Source organism: Neoarius graeffei, chromosome 19 (assembly GCF_027579695.1).
Source record: "Neoarius graeffei isolate fNeoGra1 chromosome 19, fNeoGra1.pri, whole genome shotgun sequence".
NCBI lineage: Eukaryota > Metazoa > Chordata > Actinopteri > Siluriformes > Ariidae > Neoarius > Neoarius graeffei.
In genome coordinates this window covers 20,553,052-20,572,296 of record NC_083587.1, presented here as the reverse complement: position 1 = coordinate 20,572,296, position 19,245 = coordinate 20,553,052, and the positions used below count along the sequence as shown (strand labels likewise).

At 41.5% G+C, this 19,245-nt stretch overlaps 1 protein-coding gene and 1 long non-coding RNA gene across 2 annotated transcripts; one reads left to right on the top strand and one right to left on the bottom strand.

Moving 5' to 3' along the window:
• Positions 1–2,264: 2,264 nt before the first annotated feature.
• Positions 2,265–17,307, top strand: spice1 (spindle and centriole associated protein 1). Its single transcript, XM_060899832.1, has 18 exons — positions 2,265–2,326; positions 2,674–2,746; positions 2,838–2,885; positions 5,325–5,465; positions 6,866–6,968; positions 7,057–7,175; positions 7,848–7,933; positions 8,037–8,152; positions 8,244–8,363; positions 8,612–8,871; positions 8,958–9,077; positions 9,192–9,306; positions 10,602–10,715; positions 10,864–11,156; positions 14,291–14,471; positions 16,504–16,585; positions 16,693–16,756; positions 17,139–17,307. Exons 2-18 carry the CDS (start codon positions 2,675–2,677, stop codon positions 17,190–17,192), a joined length of 2,088 nt encoding a protein of 695 aa, XP_060755815.1. The 5' UTR covers positions 2,265–2,326; position 2,674; the 3' UTR covers positions 17,193–17,307.
• Positions 11,050–18,962, bottom strand: LOC132867102 (uncharacterized). Its single transcript, XR_009650684.1, has 3 exons — positions 16,543–18,962; positions 11,320–11,360; positions 11,050–11,130 (listed from the first exon to the last, which is right to left on the bottom strand). It is a non-coding gene; the product is annotated as an uncharacterized LOC132867102 (long non-coding RNA).
• Positions 18,963–19,245: the final 283 nt, after the last annotated feature.

The following is a 19,245-nucleotide window of genomic DNA, read 5'->3' as shown; positions in this document are numbered from 1 at the left end:
TCAAATATAGTATTGATGCATGTTCACTCACAGAAGAATGGGTACTACACTGTACCTTTCCTTATTGAATAGGGTGGCATTTATTTATTTATTTATTTATTTATTTATTTAACCTTCAATACTGTATGTATCGGCACAGTGGTTATCACTGTTGCCTTACAGCAAGAAGGTTCTGGGTTCAAGCCTAGTGGCCAACAGAGGTCTTTCTGTGTGGAGTTTGCATGTTCTCCCCGTGTCTGCATGGGTTTCCTCCGGGTGCTTCGGTTTCTCCCACAGTCCAAAGACATGCAGTTAGGTAAACTGGCAACTCTAAATTGCCTGTAGGTGTGAATGTGTGTGTGAGTGCACAGAAAGGAACTGGCCATCCTACTGCTGCAATTCTGGCCAAATCAACCAAACATGGTTCGCCTCAAGCTGACATTGGTGACAATGATGACTGTATGTATCTTTCACCTGGAAATGGGAATAGTGTACCTATAAAAATAATTAGAGTAAACCTTTAAAGATCCACCATGAACACCTTTAAAGGAACAAAATGTGCATGCTTGAGAATACCACCACTTGGATAGTTGGATCATATTCATAAATACAATAATAAATAATACAATAATAAAATACGCTGCAATAATAAAGGGACCGATGGTAATTATTTGACACTAGGTTAGGTTAACGTGGGGTGGCCTTGGGCTGAAGTGCCCTTGAGCGGGGCACCTAACCCTCAACTGCTCCCCGGGCACTGTAGCATGGCTGCCCACTGCTCTGGGTATATGCGTGTGCTCATTGCTCACTTGTGTGTGCATGTGTGTGTTCACCACTTCAGATGGGTTAAATACAGAGGTTAAATTTCACTGTGTGCTTAAGTCTGTGCTTGAGTGTACGTGTGACAAATAAAGGCTTCTTGGGGCGGCATGGTGGTGTAGTGGTTAGCACTGTTGCCTCACAGCAAGAAGGTCCGGGTTCGAGCCCCGTGGCCGGCTAGGGCCTTCCTGTGTGGAGTTTGCATGTTCTCCCCGTGTCCGCGTGGGTTTCCTCCGGGTGCTCCGGTTTCCCCCACAGTCCAAAGACATGCAGGTTAGGTTAACTGGTGACTCTAAATTGAGCGTAGGTGTGAATGTGAGTGTGAATGGTTGTCTGTGTCTATGTGTCAGCCCTGTGATGACCTGGCGACTTGTCCAGGGTGTACCCCGCCTTTCGCCCGTAGTCAGCTGGGATAGGCTCCAGCTTGCCTGCGACCCTGTAGAACAGGATAAAGCGGCTAGAGATAATGAGATGAGATGAGAACTAGATACGGATAGGGCTGAATTTCTAAAAGATGCCTCACACACTACTGATAAAGTCCTGAGATTGAAACTGCTCACCTCTGGTCATCTAAGCTGTGGATCTGAAATGCTTTGCCTTACATGGAGAACTTCTGCTTCACCTGTTAAAGGAAAGACCAGTTTTAGATTAAATAACCAAATCAACCTAGCGTTCATTGGCAGGAAAATGGAGCTGCACTGGATTGTAACCTCTTGTCCAACACCACCACCTGATGGACAAAAAGAATCAACTCATTGTAGACTTTGAAAGTGAACAACTGCCTAATATGGGGCAGATTTTGTCTGAAGAAAATGTCCCTACTAAAATTATGCTGATATCCATGCAGAGCTAAATCATATCACATAGTCTGGCGTTGTTAGTTACAGAAGCAAAGGTCTTAATGTCTTTAGACTGCAGTGCTTCTTGATTTGGGTGGTGTTCTGGTTAGCACTGTTGCCTCACAGCATGAACATTCTGGGTTCGATCCCAGCGGGAGCTTTTCTGTGTGGAGTTTGCATGTTATTGATTTATGACCTGGGACTAAAGTACATTTGTGAGGAGTTTCTGTGCACATTCACCCCGTGTCTGGGTGAGTTTCCTCCAGGTTAACTGGTTTCCTCCCGCCTCCCCAAAACATGCCGTTATGTGGAATACAATAAATTCCCCCCAGATGTGAACATGCGTGTGAATGATGCTGATGTTCCTCGCAGGGTGGTTTCCCACTTCACACACTGACCATGATAAAGCGCTTACTCAAGATAAAGGTTTATTTATTTAGGAATAGGAAGTTGTTGTTGTTTTTTTTAAATCGAGCGACTATATATGACAAAAAACAGTTACCGTTTTTAATCCAATTTTTGGAGATTAATCTAAAGAAATATTTTGTACAATAGTTGAAGCTAATGTTGCTAACAAGCGCCTGTTTAGGACTTTTATTTTGAAGCGCGCGCTGATTGGCGGTGGATTTTAAAAACTGATGTGTTCTTAGCAACAAAATCCAACCGACTGCCTTTTAATATCCCGAGAGGTAAAATATCCAGTCCAATATAATATAATATAATATAATATAATTCAGTAAATACTATCAGCTTACTATTAACTTTACTTATTTTGTCTTTAATGAATTAAGTAGATTTAGAGCTTGTCTGAGTAAAATAGTAAGAAGCTCTTTAGCATAGTTAGCTAACTGTGACAAGCTCGGGCTTCTTACTAACTTCCTTAGTTTTGTCGCTAAAATAATAACGCTTTTAAATTATTAAAGATAATTTGACGTCTTTTCAGCACTATGTTAATCTTTCTATCTGAATAAAAACCCCATGTTGACATGGTGACAGTGTTATTGACATGTTGGTGTTGTGCTTTTATGTTGTAAAGGATGTCGTTTGTCCGGATTAACCGAAGACCAGTCAGAACCAAGAAAGTGTCAGTTCCGAAGAAAGAATGGGTGGTGAGTGAGAATTAAAATAATAATAAATTATATCTATTATATATAATCTTGGTCGTTTTGCTTATTCTGGTTCTTTCTGTTCCTCATTCAGAGCACAGTGAGTGACCTGTCAGTGCACAAGTCTACAGCTGAGGAACTGGTAGGACAAATCCCTTTAGCACACTTTATATACAATTCATTCATTCATTTTAGAAATAAAATATAAAGAATATTGGTTATGTGTATAACTAAAAATGTTCTAGATTAACTCTAAACTGTCTAATGTACTCACACCTAAGTTATTATAATTTTCACACTATTTCTTAGTTTCAATTGTCAATACAAATCGCTATAAGTTTTAATATTTTGATCCACATTATTATCTCATCTCATTATCTGTAGCCGCTTTATCCTGTCCTACAGGGTCGCAGGCAAGCTGGAGCCTATCCCAGCTGACTACGGGCGAAAGGCGGGGTACACCCTGGACAAGTCGCCAGGTCATCACAGGGCTGACACATAGACACAGACAACCATTCACACTCACATTCACACCTACGCTCAATTTAGAGTCACCAGTTAACCTAACCTGCATGTCTTTGGACTGTGGGGGAAACCGGAGCACCCGGAGGAAACCCATGCGGACACGGGGAGAACATGCAAACTCCGCACAGAAAGGCCCTCGCCGGCCACGGGGCTCGAACCCAGAACCTTCTTGCTGTGAGGCGACAGTGCTAACCACTACACCATCGTGCCACCTTATTATTATTATTATTATTATTATTATTTCTGATAGTTAAACTTCTAACAATAATACATTGATTATAGCCTATATAAATACATCTTTGAAAGTAGTTTACATTAAATCTTAACCACCAGGCTATAGATCACTGGCCCGGACTTACAATTCTCATCTCATCTCATTATCTCTAGCCGCTTTATCCTTCTACAGGGTCGCAGGCAAGCTGGAGCCTATCCCAGCTGACTACGGGCGAAAGGCGGGGTACACCCTGGACAAGTCGCCAGGTCATCACAGGGCTGACACATAGACACAGACAACCATTCACACTCACATTCACACCTACGGTCAATTTAGAGTCACCAGTTAACCTAACCTGCATGTCTTTGGACTGTGGGGGAAACCGGAGCACCCAGAGGAAACCCATGCGGACACGGGGAGAACATGCAAACTCCACACAGAAAGGCCCTCGCCGGCCACGGGGCTCGAACCCAGAACCTTCTTGCTGTGAGGCGACAGTGCTAACCACTACACCATCGTGCCACCTTATTATCACACACATCACATTATCTCTAGCCGCTTTATCCTTCTACAGGGTCGCAGGCAAGCTGGAGCCTATCCCAGCTGACTACGGGCGAAAGGCGGGGTACACCCTGGACAAGTCGCCAGGTCATCACAGGGCTGACACATAGACACAGACAACCATTCACACTCACATTCACACCTACGGTCAATTTAGAGTCACCAGTTAACCTAACCTGCATGTCTTTGGACTGTGGGGGAAACCGGAGCACCCGGAGGAAACCCACGCGGACACGGGGAGAACATGCAAACTCCGCACAGAAAGGCCCTCGCCGGCCCCGGGGCTCGAACCCAGGACCTTCTTGCTGTGAGGCGACAGTGCTAACCACTACGCCACCGTGCCGCCCCCACCTTATTATTATTATTATTATTATTTCTGATAGTTAAACTTCTAACAATAATACATTGATTATAGCCTATATAAATACATCTTTGAAAGTAGTTTACATGAAATCTTAACCACCAGACTATAGATCACTGCCCCAGTTCTAATAAAGGAATTTTAAAAATATATATATTTAGGGGTCTAAAGAGGACAGGTTCCACACAGGGTTATCTAATGACACTTGTTCGCACCAGCAACTGGCGGAGCTGTAAAAAGTCCAAAAAAGGTGGTGAGTGCGCATGCGCAGAGGCCAACCTTCTGAGCTGGGCATGACGTCAGAAATACCCTCAGTCCATCATTGCCCTGCTACGACCCTGGAGAACAGCCGGAGAACCTCCTGCTTCTGCTCCCGCAGACACAAGGAGAACATACAAACTCCATACTGGGCTCGAACCCAGGACCGTCTTGCTGTGAGGCGACAGTGCTAACCACTACACCACCATGCCACCCAGCTTTTGAAATCCTGTGCTTAATAAAGTTTGTTTAATTAATAAATCAATTAATCAATCATTCTATTTATTTATTTATTTAGCTAGCTAGTTAGCTAATTACGCTCCCCAACCAGCTGACCTCATGATGTCAAATCAACTGGCTAACATAAAAACTAATAACCCTTGTGTGTGACACAAGGCCTGTTTTTTTTTTTATGTACCTTTTTTTTGTACTATATATATATATATATTTTTTTTTTAAGAATTTGTAAAACAAGCAAAATCCATTATACTCCCTGACTAGTTGACCTCATGGTGTCAAACCATTAATCTCATGTTACATCGAAGGTTTGACGTCATCCACTCAAATGGTTGGTGTTATAGGTTTGTATTTTCAAGTTGAATATTAACTAACTTTATCCCGGTTTGTGCGTTTTGTTTGTTAAAACTCGTTTCCTTCTTCAGTCCAGGCGTCATGAAATGCACCGATCTCGCAACAGAGCTGCTGCACAGTGGGAGCTGAGGGAGAAAACGCTGAAAAAGAGAAAGCCCTGGCCAAGCAGCCCTCCTGGACTGGACCAGACCAGACTGCGATTATTCAGAGAGGTGTGTGTACATATAAAATTACACACACTCACTGGCCACTTTATGAAGACCCCTGCATCCACCCGCTGTTTGATGCAGTTCTCTAATCAGCCGATCCCTTGACAGCAGCACAATGCATACAATCATGCAGATACGAATCAAGAGCTTCAGTTCATGTTCACTTCAAACATCAGAACGGGAAAAATTACTGTGATCTCAAAGTGTGACTTTCTTTCACTGTGGTATGGGTGGTGGTTTGAGCCAGATGGACTGGTTTGAGTATTTCAGAAACTGCTGATGTCCTTCCTGGGGTTTTCACACACAACAGTCTCTAGAGTTTACACAGAACGGTGCGAAAAACAAAAAAAACACTGAGTGAGTGACAGTTCTGTGGGTGAAAACAAACACCCTGTTGATAAGAGAGGTCAGAGGAAAATGGCCAGATTGGTTCGAGCCTTTTTGCCAGGAAGGATATAGTAACTCATATAATCACTCTTTACAACCACGGTGAGCAGAAAAGCATCTCAGCATGCAACAGCAGAACAACACATCGGGTTCCGCTCCTGCAGCCAAGAACAGGAACCTTAGAATCAAGAACAAGTTCCTATTAAAGTAGCTGGTACCGTGAGCACCTTGACGACTTGACACACAACAGATCTTAAAAATTCATAGTGTGTATGTGTGTGAGATGTATATAAAAAATCATCTATCGCTGTTGTTTTTCTCCTCAGCTGTATTTTAACATTTCCCTAAACTTAATATCCCATCACAAAAAAAAATCACTGCTTTCTTTGCAATCTTGAACATGGATAATCTTTTATTTTCAGGGACGTAAGCAGAGCTGCATCAACTAATTGGCAAAACTGATCAAATTTGATAAACAGCAAATTTCATTTTTGATTATTTGCTCTATGTAATGAGGCGCACACACCGTCACACAAAGCTGTTCGAATCAAACAGCTCCTAAGTAGCTACATACATACACACTATGAATTTTTGAGATCTGTTGTGTGTCAAGTCGTCAAGGTGTTCGCGGTCGATCCAAACACAAGTCGGTTCACTGATTCTAGGCTTTGAAACCCAAGAGCCATCTCCCAAACCAAACCTTGGAGTTGATCCCACACACCGAAAATGATTCCCTTTGTGTAAATAAGGTGAGCAGCACATGTTTCAGTTATCAAGAGATGGATATTGGCCTTTATTTAGAATTTGACTGGTCTGATTTGGGTTTGGAATGAAGGTCAGATCATCATCTGGCAATTTAGGCTGTTGTTCACGCTATTAGCACTTGATAATATTCTCATGTCACTGACGTAAGAAAAGCTCAGATTATTTTAGCAGCCACTTTCTCTTTATAGGCTCTTTTAGAGGCTTTTGAAATACATCATGCTGTTACATGAGGCGTGTTTGTGTTTATGTAGGTGTTCTCAGATCACTGTGAGCTGCAGGATGTTCTCGCACGGTCTGACAGAGCACTGGCGGTGGTGAAAGATCTGTTTGGTGACACGCCTCGCAGACAGAAAGGTATAGCGTTATTTCCACACTATACTTACTCCTGTCTTTGAAGTTTATTCTCTTCACTTTGTCTATGTGGTGTGCGGTTTTGTTCCAGGCTTTCCGAGTGTTACCATGGCGCCTGACTGCGAGTCGGATTCTGAACTTCCTGTGCCGCAGAAACCGGATCCACCAACACAGCTGTCCCCGCTCAGCCAGTCCGTGATGGACCAACAGGTACTGAGTGCCTTCGAAGTTCAGACGTCCAAGTGGGGTGAAATTCTTTCATTCTGGAGATTTGTTTTCGAGGTAGCAAAGACTTCATACATACTGTATTTAGCATAAAACACTTGGAGGCATGCTGTTCTAGGAAAATAATCATGGACCGGGTGATGCGATGCAGTGGAGTGAATGTTACCACCTCTATTATAAATGATTATTTTCATGTATCAGGACGACCCGGAGTGTTTTTTTTTTTTTTTTTCCTCTTGTAGTTTAGCGATGATAAAGTGTATTTACTTTTTATCCGTTTATAGTTGCATTGAATGATATGGAACATCTGTATAGCAGGTATAAAAAGAGTCATTCCATCACTAGCCTCTCATTTCTCTCTCTCATGAAGGGAGTAAGACAAAAAAAAAAAAACCCAACAACAACAACCCACTGCTTGTGTTACTGAGAAATCACTTAAACTTTTCATTTATGAAGCTGTGACTCTGAGTGCTGAAAATTGACGATGAATCATTCCGTAAATGCTAAATTTTACATGAAGCGTCCATATTAAAAACTGCATAGGTTTATGTGAGAAGTGAAATAGCAATCGTGTGTGTGTGTGTGTGTGTATACAACTTGGTCCTAACTGCCTAAGTGAATAACATGGTCTTCTAACATAAAATCTTATTTCTTCAGGCTTTAAATGAAGTGGATGATTCTGCAGCAGAGCACAAGGAAGATTTTCAGGATGTCTCGATCAGCTTCGACAGTGAGATCTGCAGGTCCGTATTCGTCACTAATATGCTCTATTGAGGAGGTGTTATGACAGATTAATAAGACAACTAGCCTGGCAGTAGATTATTAGCTTCGTGCACTGTTTCGTAGGTCAAAGAGAAAAACGTGTAAACTAAAGCCTGCTGTTCGGAGAACAGTTCAGCAACCGCAGCAGCAGAATGTGCCTCAGACTCCCTCTAACGCAACAAACTCCGAGGACCATGCAGGTAAAAACACTTCCTGTCAATAAAATCTTTTTGGAGTCCCTGAGAAGTTTTACAAATCTTTCTCTTATTTTTCTCGGCTTATTCCGGAAAGCTCTGAACGCAACCCTGGCTGTGCAGCGTCTAAAGTCGAGGCAGTCTCGGTCCGAGGCAGACCAGTCCACCGCTCTCATCAATCATGTCCTCAATCCTGAATTGTCTCCATCTCATTCTGGTAACGTTGCATAAGCTGATGCTTTTACCCCTGAATGTTCATAGAGAAATACATGAACCAAAGGGAGCAACATGCTTAAACAGAGAGAAGTTTCTTTTCGAAAGTCAACAGGAAGTACAGGGTTTTTTTTTTTTTTAAACGTCCTCTGACTGTTGAATGAGTAAAGTATATCCGTTTGTAATTGGTGCCCAGGCTAGTGGGTTTACATGTCCACTTGAATAATCTGATAATTATTAATTGTCTTTCAGGTGGTAAGAGCAGGTCTTTCAGAACCACCAGAGGGCGCTCTCCTGAAGCCTCAGGCTTTAGTTCTCAGAGCGCTAACCAGTCGAGCCTGGAGCTGCTGCAGGACATGCTGGCTCAGGTGGAGACTGAACTGGCCTGCTTGGAGTCACAGGAGCTTCATGTACCCTCGGAGCAACCAGAGCTTCAGCATGGCCGCGGCCTTACTGGCTTCTCTGTGGCTCTTGTTAGTGCTCTAGGACGCATCGTCGGTCATCTGAGACGAGTGAGGAGAAATACATCAGCACTGAATGAACAGTATGATCTCTGATGATGTTTTCTGCTGAGTGTATCATGTATTTGGTCTTTCAGACGGAGAAGGAGGCCCAGGTGAGGAGGAGGATGGAAGAGGAGATGAAGGAGCAGAGAAGCCTGATTGATGCCCTCACAGCGGAGTGTCTCGCACTGAGAGAGGAAAGTGGCGTCCTACAGGTCAGCTGTCCTCCCAAAGTTCTCCTCTTTTTTTTGTGTGTGTGTGCCCTCGTTACTCTTTTATGGCCATATGCACTGAATTGTCCAGTTGAGTGTTATGGTGGTGTTGTACAGGCGAGTCTGCAGGAACGGATAGCCGAACTCGAACAGCGGCTGGATATGGTGATCCTTGCAATGGGAGAACTGGGAAAAAATGTAGACACACGGCGCGAAGAGGAAAACGCACCAAGTATGGGTTATCACACGCTATCCGTCTTAGCTTTACAGCATACACGAGTAGCTTACAGATACATCACTGGGCCAGTATTAATCACAAAGCAGCAACTGAGCTGAGAATTTCTCAATTCTATACAAATTTAGGTATGATGCTGTAAATCCCAAGGATTGGCTTAAAAACTTGCAGACCAGTTCTGTGGCACATGCTGTCCTACATTTTTTTAAAAAAAATTTTCACTTCCTTGTTTATAACTTTAGTTTCTGCCTGCAGTTGTTTACTTTTTAGTGAAGGAAAACGGACGAGAAACGTTCACCTGTGGTTTCATCTCATTAAACATACACAGAAACCTTAAAGTGCCATTCCACCATTGGATGTATTCTTTGGCATAAAATACAATACATTTTATGACAACATGACTAGACAGAGAAATCTTTTGGCTTCAAAATGATATATCAAACATACTTTTTTGACAACGACAAGTATATTAATTTTGCGACCAAAGTCACCTACCCTTTTAATTTCCGCGCGGTAGTGAAACGTGATGTCATCGGCAGGTTCCCCTTCTTGTGTACCACGTGTCGGTCTATTTTTAGACCAGGAAACCCCCAAAGTGAGAGAGTCATTTCTCCTCGTATATGGGGGCCAAAAAAATTGCGAAAAATTTAGTTAATCTTTCAGTTAGCTAGATTTATTGGTATTAGCTAGATTTATTGGTATTATTTTTATCGCGTTCTATCCGCCATTGCTGATAATATGTGCCACGTCACACGGTACACAAGAAGGGGAACCTGCCGATGACATCACGCGCAGAAATTAAAAGGGTAGGTGACTTTGGTCGCAAAATTAATATACTTGTCGTTGTCAAAAAATTATGTTTGATATATCATTTTGAAGCTAAAAGATTTCTCTATTGTATTTTATGCCAAAGAATACATCCAATGGTGGAATGGCACTTTAAGAAGAAAAATACACCACCAGTACAAGTAACTTGCTTTGCTAATTTGTTAACCAAGCTGGTGCGAAGCTAAGCACATGACATGACCCGACATGAAAGTTTGATTTACAAAAAAATAATGCGTCTGACTTTGATGCATTTTTAAATAAAAAGTGGGGTTTATAATTTATAGTTCTTTTACACATAAAAGATGAAAATGGTTGTTAAAATGTTGTAGTGTAACTTCAGGACAGTCGGCTGCACACTGGTCTAATCCATCATAGCCCTCATTTAATCACCAGTGAATACATTTCTGCTCTGTGTGTGTGTGTGCATGCGCGTGTGTGTGTGTGTGTGTGTGTCCCCTTTACAGGTGGAAGCCTCCAGCCTGTAACTGCTGAGAGAGACCAAGAGGAGCCAGCCCTGATCTCTCCTGTGGTGTTACTCTCTCCTCCACAGCAGAGAGACAGCAGAGCGCCACCTACAGGTGAGTCTCTAAGATGGTGTAAATGGGCCGTGTGCTGAAAATTCTCAAGCAAAATTTGTAACATGTATATTTTTATTATAATGATCATGAAGCACAAACGATTCATCAGAAGCAAATCAGAATGTTGAAATGATTCACCTCCCGACAGCACGCACCAGATCTTTGCACTTCGAGGGCTCTCACACACCAGGCAGCCAGTCAGGAGAAGAGTCGGATATCTCGTGCACTCCGTCCTCATTCGCTAGCCTGCCCGAGAGCATCCTGCCTCGTCCTGCCCCGCTGCTGAACCAGCTATCCCAGGGTGCCATGCTGGAGCAGATAGCGGAGTCAACCTCTCAGAACGCAGTGATCCGGACTCGGCTCAGGGACAACCATGCCTCTCCCACGCAGTGCTCAGACACCCGTTCGTCGCCCCCTGCTGGACCCCAGCCCACACAACAGGTGACGTTACTCAGTATTGTAAAACTTGATTCGTCCTAATCCTTAGAAATATTTAATATGATTAATTTTGTGTGAAGTTTTATTTTCAATCTACACTCTATACAAAAAAAGCACATGAAATAATTAATTTGTTAAAAATGTTTGCAAAGTTTTCTACTAGCACCTGCTTTTGAGAAAACGTACTTTTTCTCTCTCAGAGCAAGTCTGTGGATAAAAACGAATGTTAAATGCAGTAACCATCAATATTTAATAAAAATAAAGCAATGGATTGCATGAAACTACAAGGAAGTGCTCTTTTAATGTTCCAGAGTTTCCCATTTAATATACAGACGTCATGTTATTTTCCAGAAAAACGAACTTTTGTTAATTTGTTATTGGAAAGGCTGGTGATGAAAATCACGTCATGTGATGCTACATTTAACAGTTATTCCACAAAATCGAGTCGTACGTGAGCTGATAGCCGACGAGGCGCGTAGCCCCGAGACGGCTATGAGCCGTGTATGACGAGATTGAGTGGAATAACTGTTTTATTCTATCCATATTAACTGGATTTTGAGAAACAGAGTAATTTTTTTAATTTTTGCAAATTCAATAAATAAAAACTTTATACAAAACGTCTGACAAAATCATTTCCGCTTAGAATGTAAACAAACCACCGAAATAACAGTCGCAGTTTGGGAAAAATGTGATAATAATTCTTGGAAAAAAAGTTTTTACGATCAAATACTTTGAGTAGAATTTTTATTTCGTCCTCAGTTGGTTGAGCAACACGCGCCGCCATTTTGTTTTTCTCTACTCATGGTACATGAGCTGATTGGCCACTCTACTACTAGGCTATCGGCGTGTGCGATTTGCTCATATCCAGTGAATGTGGATAGAATAATAGTATTTATTCAAAAAGGTTTTAATGATAAGAACATTTCATTCATCTACCTAAAAACTGGAGTATACATGAACGATATTACTGATAATTGCTATTTCCATTGCCAGCATTTTAAAAACGCCATTACATTTTTCATGGTGCATTATAATCAAGATGTTCCCTCGGGCAGGGAATTTTTTTTAAACTTACAATTGCAATCAGAAATATTCAACCCCCCAAAGATCATCTCATCTCATCTCATTATCTCTAGCCGCTTTATCCTGTTCTACAGGGTCGCAGGCAAGCTGGAGCCTATCCCAGCTGACTACGGGCGAAAGGCAGGGTACACCCTGGACAAGTCGCCAGGTCATCACAGGGCTGACACATAGACACAGACAACCATTCACACTCACATTCACACCTACGCTCAATTTAGAGTCACCAGTTAACCTAACCTGCATGTCTTTGGACTGTGGGGGAAACCGGAGCACCCGGAGGAAACCCACGCGGACACGGGGAGAACATGCAAACTCCGCACAGAAAGGCCCTCGCCGGCCACGGGGCTCGAACCCGGATCTTCTTGCTGTGAGGCGACAGCGCTAACCACTACACCACTGTGCCGCCCCCCCCAAAGATCAGTTAAAGTTTTTTCAAAGAGCAAGATTCTGCTTTGGATGACTTCTTTGAGTTGAGTGAGTCATAAAATCAACACAGAAAATGCGTGATGATGTATTTGTGTATAACAGCATATTTTGTTAAGATAGCCATGTCACAATTATTCGACCCTTATATAATAATGTTGTTTTTAAAGCTTTCTGACAGTTTTTATGGCCTAAAGTGGAGTTGAAACATAATTAAGCCTTTGGGAACTCCTATAATGATCCTCCATTTGCTTCAACTGTGATGCATATACAGTATAAACCCCACCCATGAAAGTATTTAAGGTCAGTTGCAGTCATGGGAAAGACAAAGGAGCTTCCACAAAAGCTGAGAGGAGATTATTTCATCACACCTAAAGAGTCTTGGGTATAAGAAGATTTCCAAAAAATTTAACATTCCAAGAGACACCATTAGGAGCATTATAAGGAAGTTTAAAATTTATAGAACAGCTGCAAACCTGCCTGGCCGTGGAAAAAAGCCCAAAATTTCATCAAGGGCCCTTAGCCACTTAGTCAGGACAACTAAGAAAAAACCCCATGTGAGTGCAAGACACCTACAGGATGACATGATGAAGGCTGGTACAAATGCTTCAGTGGCAACTATAATATGTGCACTGAATAAACAAGGATTTCATGGCCGGACTCCAAGACGCCCTCCACTCTTGACCACAAGGAACATCAAAAGTCGACTAGAATATGCCAGGAGGAATTTGGATAAGACTACAGAGTTTTGGGAGACAGTTCTATGGACTGATGAAACCAAACTGGAACTGTTTGGACATATGGACCAGCGGTATGTCTGGCATGCGAAAGGGCAGGCTTAGGACCAGAAGAATACCATCCGCACAGTCAAGCATGGAGGTGGGTCATTGATGATGTGGGGCTGTTTTTCTGTGGCAGGAACTGGCAATCTTGATCGTGTACCTGGCATCATGGATTCCCAGAAATACCAGGCCATTTTAAAGAGGAACGTGATGCCTTCTGTTGACAAATTAAACCTTGGTGATCAATGGACATTCCAGCAAAACAACGATCCCAAGCACACCTCCAAGTCAACCAAAGCTTGGTTGAGAAAAAGATCCTGGAACGTCCTGGAGTGGCCTTCTCAGTCACCAGATTTAAATCCGATTGAAAATCTTTGGTGGGATTTAAAGAAGGCAGTTGCAGCACGGAAACCATCAAACATCACTGAGCTAGAGGCTTTTGCACATGAAGAATGGGCAAGGATTCCAATCAAGAGGTGAAAGAAGCTTGTCAGCACTTACCGAAACAAAAGCTAAAGGATGCTCCACAAAGTACTGAAGCTGGGGGTTGAATAATAGTGCACGTGTTTAAAAGATTTACATCTTCATTTGAACTTCAATGTTAAGGCAACTTCTGTTGTCAAAATAACTCATGTATTGATAAATATTTTTTATTGTTTGAGTTTTTTTTGTCATTTTCATTATCTTTCATCCACATCACTATAATGTCTTTTGAGGTGAGGGGGTTAAATATTTCTGATTGCAACTGTAAGTAATGTGGGTTATGCTTTCCACAGACTTTATCGACTTATGTGTGTATTAACATGTCTAAAACTCAAGTCAGGGACAATCCCAACTGTATAATTTCAGCGGGGTGTGGACGATGACTCGGTGAGGCTCATGGAGGACAGACTTGAGCAGCTGAACAGACAGAGCGCAGCAGCCAGAGCGAAACTGCTGGAGCTTATTGAACAGCAGAGACAGAACACATCTCACAGCGCCTCTCCCTCCATCTCCCCAATACCCCCACACTCCACCAGCCCTCACACAGGTGTGTGTGTTTCACAGCCATTAACAAGTACCAGGTTTTGATCAAAGAATACTATGTTTTCTTTTTGAAACTGCTCCCAGACCGAGTAATACTGAAATTTGAGGTTCTTTATTCAGTGTTAAGTTGTTCTTAAATGTTTTGTTATCAGAAACACCTTTTAGATTTTGTAATGTACAGTTAGGTCCATAAATATTTGGACAGAGACATTTTTCTAATTTTGGTTCTGTACATTACCACAATGGATTTTGAACAAAACAATTCAGATGCAGTTGAAGTTCAGACTTTCAGCTTTAATTCAGTGGGTTGAACAAAATGATTGCATAAAAATGTGAGGAACTAAAGCATTTTTTAAATACAATCTTTTCATTTCAGGGGCTCAAAAGTAATTGGACAAATTAAATAATTGTAAATAAAATGTTCATTTCTAATACTTGGTTGAAAACCCTTTGTTGGCAATGACTGCCTGAAGTCTTGAACTCATGGACATCACCAGATGCTGTGTTTCCTCCTTTTTAATGCTCTGCCAGGCCTTTACTGCAGCGGTTTTCAGTTGCTGTTTGTTTGTGGGCCTTTCTGTCTGAAGTTTAGTCTTTAACAAGTGAAATGCATGCTCAATTGGGTTGAGATCAGGTGACTGACTTGGCCATTCAAGAATATTCCACTTCTTTGCTTTAATAAACTCCTGGGTTGCTTTGGCTTTATGTTTTGGGTCATTGGCCATCTGTATTATGAAACGCCGACCAATCAGTTTGGCTGCATTTGGCTGGATTTGAGCACACAGTACGTCTCTGAATACCTCAGAATTCATCCGGCTGCTTCTGTCCTGTGTCACATCATCAATAAACACTAGTGACCCAGTGCCACTGGCAGCCATGCATGCCCAAGCCATCACACTGCCTCCGCCGTGTTTTACAGATGATGTGGTATGCTTTGGATCATGAGCTGTACCACGCCTTCGCCATACTTTTTTCTTTCCATCATTCTGGTAGAGGTTGATCTTGGTTTCATCTGTCCAAAGAATGTTCTTCCAGAACTGTGCTGGCTTTTTTAGATGTTTTTAGCAAAGTCCAATCTAGCCTTTTTATTCTTGAGGCTTATGAGTGGCTTGCACCGTGCAGTGAACCCTCTGTATTTACTTTCCTGCAGTCTTCTCTTTATGGTAGATCTGGATATTGATACGCCTACCTCCTGGAGAGTGTTGTTCACTTGGTTGGCTGTTGTGAAGGGGTTTCTCTTCACCATGGAAATTATTCTGCGATCATCCACTACTGTTGTCTTCTGTGAGCGTCCAGGACTTTTTGCATTGATGAGTTCACCAGTGCTTTCTTTCTCAGGATGTACCAAACTGTAGATTTTGCCACTCCTAATATTGTAGCAATTTCTCGGATGGGTTTTTTCTGTTTTCGCAGCTTAAGGATGGCTTGTTTCACCTGCATGGAGAGCTCCTTTGACTGCATGTTTTCTTCACAGCAAAATCTTCCAAATGCAAGCACCACACCTCAAGTCAACTCCAGGCCTTTTATCTGCTTAACTGAGAATGACATAACGAAGGAATTGCCCACACCTGCCCATGAAATAGCCTTTGAGTCAATTGTCCAATTACTTTTGGTCCCTTTAAAAACAGGGTGGCACATGTTAAAGAGCTGAAACTCCTAAACCCTTCATCCAATTTTAATGTGGATACCCTCAAATGAAAGCTGAAAGTCTGGACTTTATGTCCATGTCCATTATATAATTATAACTTGAATACGTTTCAGTAAACAGGTAAAAAAACAAAATTTGTGTCAGTGTCCAAATATATATGGACTTAACTGTAAATCCAACGGCACTTCTTGATATTGATTTACTTCATGTAGATTGTTTAAAGGTGTACAATTAAGTGTGTAGAGTTTGAAATGACAGAACACATTAGGTCCAAGTTGAGTTTACTGATTCTTTTAATGATGAATATAATTTTGTTTGGTTGTAATTTCTTTAACTGTAATTAAATAACTGACAAATGTGAAAATAAACTTTTTTTTTCCCCCTGCAGTTATTGGAAGGCGGACTCCTGAAGTATGCGTGTCTGTACCTGAAAGAGCCGAGTCCTCTCACGCCAAGACAAACAGTAGAAGGTGCTTCACATTCACACTAACGGCTCTACTGAGGCTATAAGGCGAATCTCAGCAGCCTGCTTCTCTGCAGCTGTTCAGGGTTTTAAACCATTGCTGTTGTTCTGCAGGTCAGCTGAAGCAGTTTCTCCACAAAATATAGAAGGAAGACAAAAGCAGTCTGTTAATCCACAGGTACACGCATTTCACACACGACGACAACACACATTCTCACCCCTGGGGTCACAGGAGATTGTTACCAACCGTTATAATGAAGCTCTGCTTGCACTGAAATCCACAATTTTGTCTGCCGTTTGACATGTTCTTGATGCATAGAAATGTTCTGACTTTTTAGAATAATACACTTAAACCGTTTTATACAACAAAAAGTTTGCAGCTGCAGGATTTCAATATTAGTTCCATTTCAAACAAATAAAACTCAAGAACATTGATTACTTTCCATTTTATTGTGGTTTTTTGGCATCCACACTTGCATTTAAAAAACATAATCTTGGTACTAAAAGCTAAAGGCATGATCCAAAATAAAATATGTCGTCCATCATTGTGTTTTGTGCAGGTGGATAAACTGAAAGGAGAAGGCTGGTTTGCGCTCTCCACTCACATTCGATAGCTTGACTGACTGGAGGACTGGTGGGATGCTACAGTAACCCACTACTTTCGTTCTTTAATTCGTGTCACCCTGTTTTAGTTTATAATTTTGCACATCAATAAATTTTAGACAAACATTTTATTGTATGGCTGTAACAATGTACAGTAACGGTGAAAGTAACAGAAATTGGAACACTTTCCCTTTAAGAGTCCCATGAAATTTGTAGTGAATTTCACAACACTGACATGGTGCGAAAATTGGGTTTCAACCCATAACAGCACTGTAATTGGTCAAAAAAAAAAACCCCAATGTTAAAATGTAAACAAACTTTTACTAAGTACACAAAGGTCACCTGAGCATCGAGAACATTTTTTTTGTTCGTCACTCCAGATATCCAGAACGCATGGTACTTCAGCAGCTCAGTGCAATGGCTCAGTTTATGCCTGAGCTCACAGGTTTCAAAAAATATGCAACCCAAAAATACATGGCAGGATTGAGTCACTTCCTGCAGGTGAGTTGATTCAGAGTTGAATTGTTCACTTTAAGGTGGACCGAGTCCAACTCGCTCAGATGATATTTGACCAGTTGTTTTTGTTCGAGTGTGATTTATGTTCACATCTACCTCAAGAACCGTACTGAGAGAACACAACAAGGTTCCATTCAAACGGACTAAACAATGCAGATGTGAAAGGAGCCTTAAAGCCAAACAAAACTCAAAAACTAAACACTGTTTATTTACCAATCATGGCAAATGCCCTGATATGCCCCCCTCCCCCTGCATGTTTTAATTAAAAATAAAATCTTAATTTATTCATTTTAAAATTTGCGATCTTGCTAAGAATAGGCTTGTCTGGGTGTGGCCATTTGCACTCAAACTGGATATCCGCTTGTGACGTAGCTGTTTACCTTAGTAACACAGAGCCATCAAATAAAGTCTTCTAATTATAAAAAAAATAATAATAATAAAAATCCCCAGGCGCTGTAGCACAGCTGCTCACTGCTCTGGGTGTGTGTGTGTGTGTGTTTACTGCTTCAGATGGATTAACACTCTGGGGTCGAGAGCTTCACTGGTGAAGCTTGGCAGGATTAGAATGAGTTGGTCATGTATTTATATTAATATCTTTTGAGTTTATCATATGAGCATTATAAAAATATTGATAGAAACTTTACACTTTCCTATGTGCCCACTGCCAAATAATTTTTTTTTTTTAATTAGATGAAACATAAAACTTGTCACCTTACTCAGTCACACCAGAGTCGGAGCACTGAGCCTGCACTCACACATTCATAAAAGACTATTCACATGGTAACGGCATGATAATCACTTTCACTCTTTCAGTTTCGATTGGTTTCGCTTTCACAGTTGGAACGCCCACCGTAAACAGGATCAAATCTGTCATAGTTTAGGCTACCTGTTTGGAAGTAAAAGTTGTTGCGAGATGGCATGTGGATTTGATGCTCAGGAGGCACTTTGAATGATTCAGGATAGCGATTCAATTTCAGCAGTTCATCGGATCTTGAGGACTGTGACGCTGATGATGAGCGGTGCCATTCTGAACTTCGACTCGATCCAGCCGAAAATCAACTCGAGTAAATATTTCTTATGAGCATATCGGTTGATGTGGTGTGGTGCATAATCTTTGCGTGTTTCTTGAGTAAATAAAATGTGCACTAGTGCTTGTTTGCTTTCTTCATTTTTTCTGGCAGTCTAATGATTTTGGCATGTTTTGATGTCAATTTCAACAAATCTAAGCAGTATTTTCAAGTCATGACTTTTCTGTGTTCAGCACAAGTTCAGCTATAATAATTATCTGTGTATATCATGATTGAATTAAAAAAAACATAAATGAAGCTTTTGTAAAAAGCAGCTTTAGAACTGTGTTGAAATGTGTGTAAAAACTTTACCTTACCCATTGTGATGAACCGTTTTGGTCATGTGACCTGATTGAATTAAGAGTTGGCAGTGGGAGGGGTTTTCACTCTTCTCATTGAATGGAATGGAGGTTTTTTTTTTTTTTACTCTTCTCATTGAATTGCCCCACCCACTGCCAGCTCATCTCATCTCATCTCATTA

What these genes read in the sequence shown, in the direction of transcription:
- spice1 (XM_060899832.1), top strand. Translation starts at nt 2,675, where the DNA reads ATGTCGTTTGTCCGGATTAACCGAAGACCAGTCAGAACCAAGAAAGTG. An exon ending in AGTCTACAGCTGAGGAACTG is followed by an intron (nt 2,886 to 5,324) that starts GTAGGACAAATC and finishes TTCCTTCTTCAG; the next exon opens with TCCAGGCGTCATGAAATGCA. An exon ending in CGAAGAGGAAAACGCACCAA is followed by an intron (nt 9,307 to 10,601) that starts GTATGGGTTATC and finishes TCCCCTTTACAG; the next exon opens with GTGGAAGCCTCCAGCCTGTA.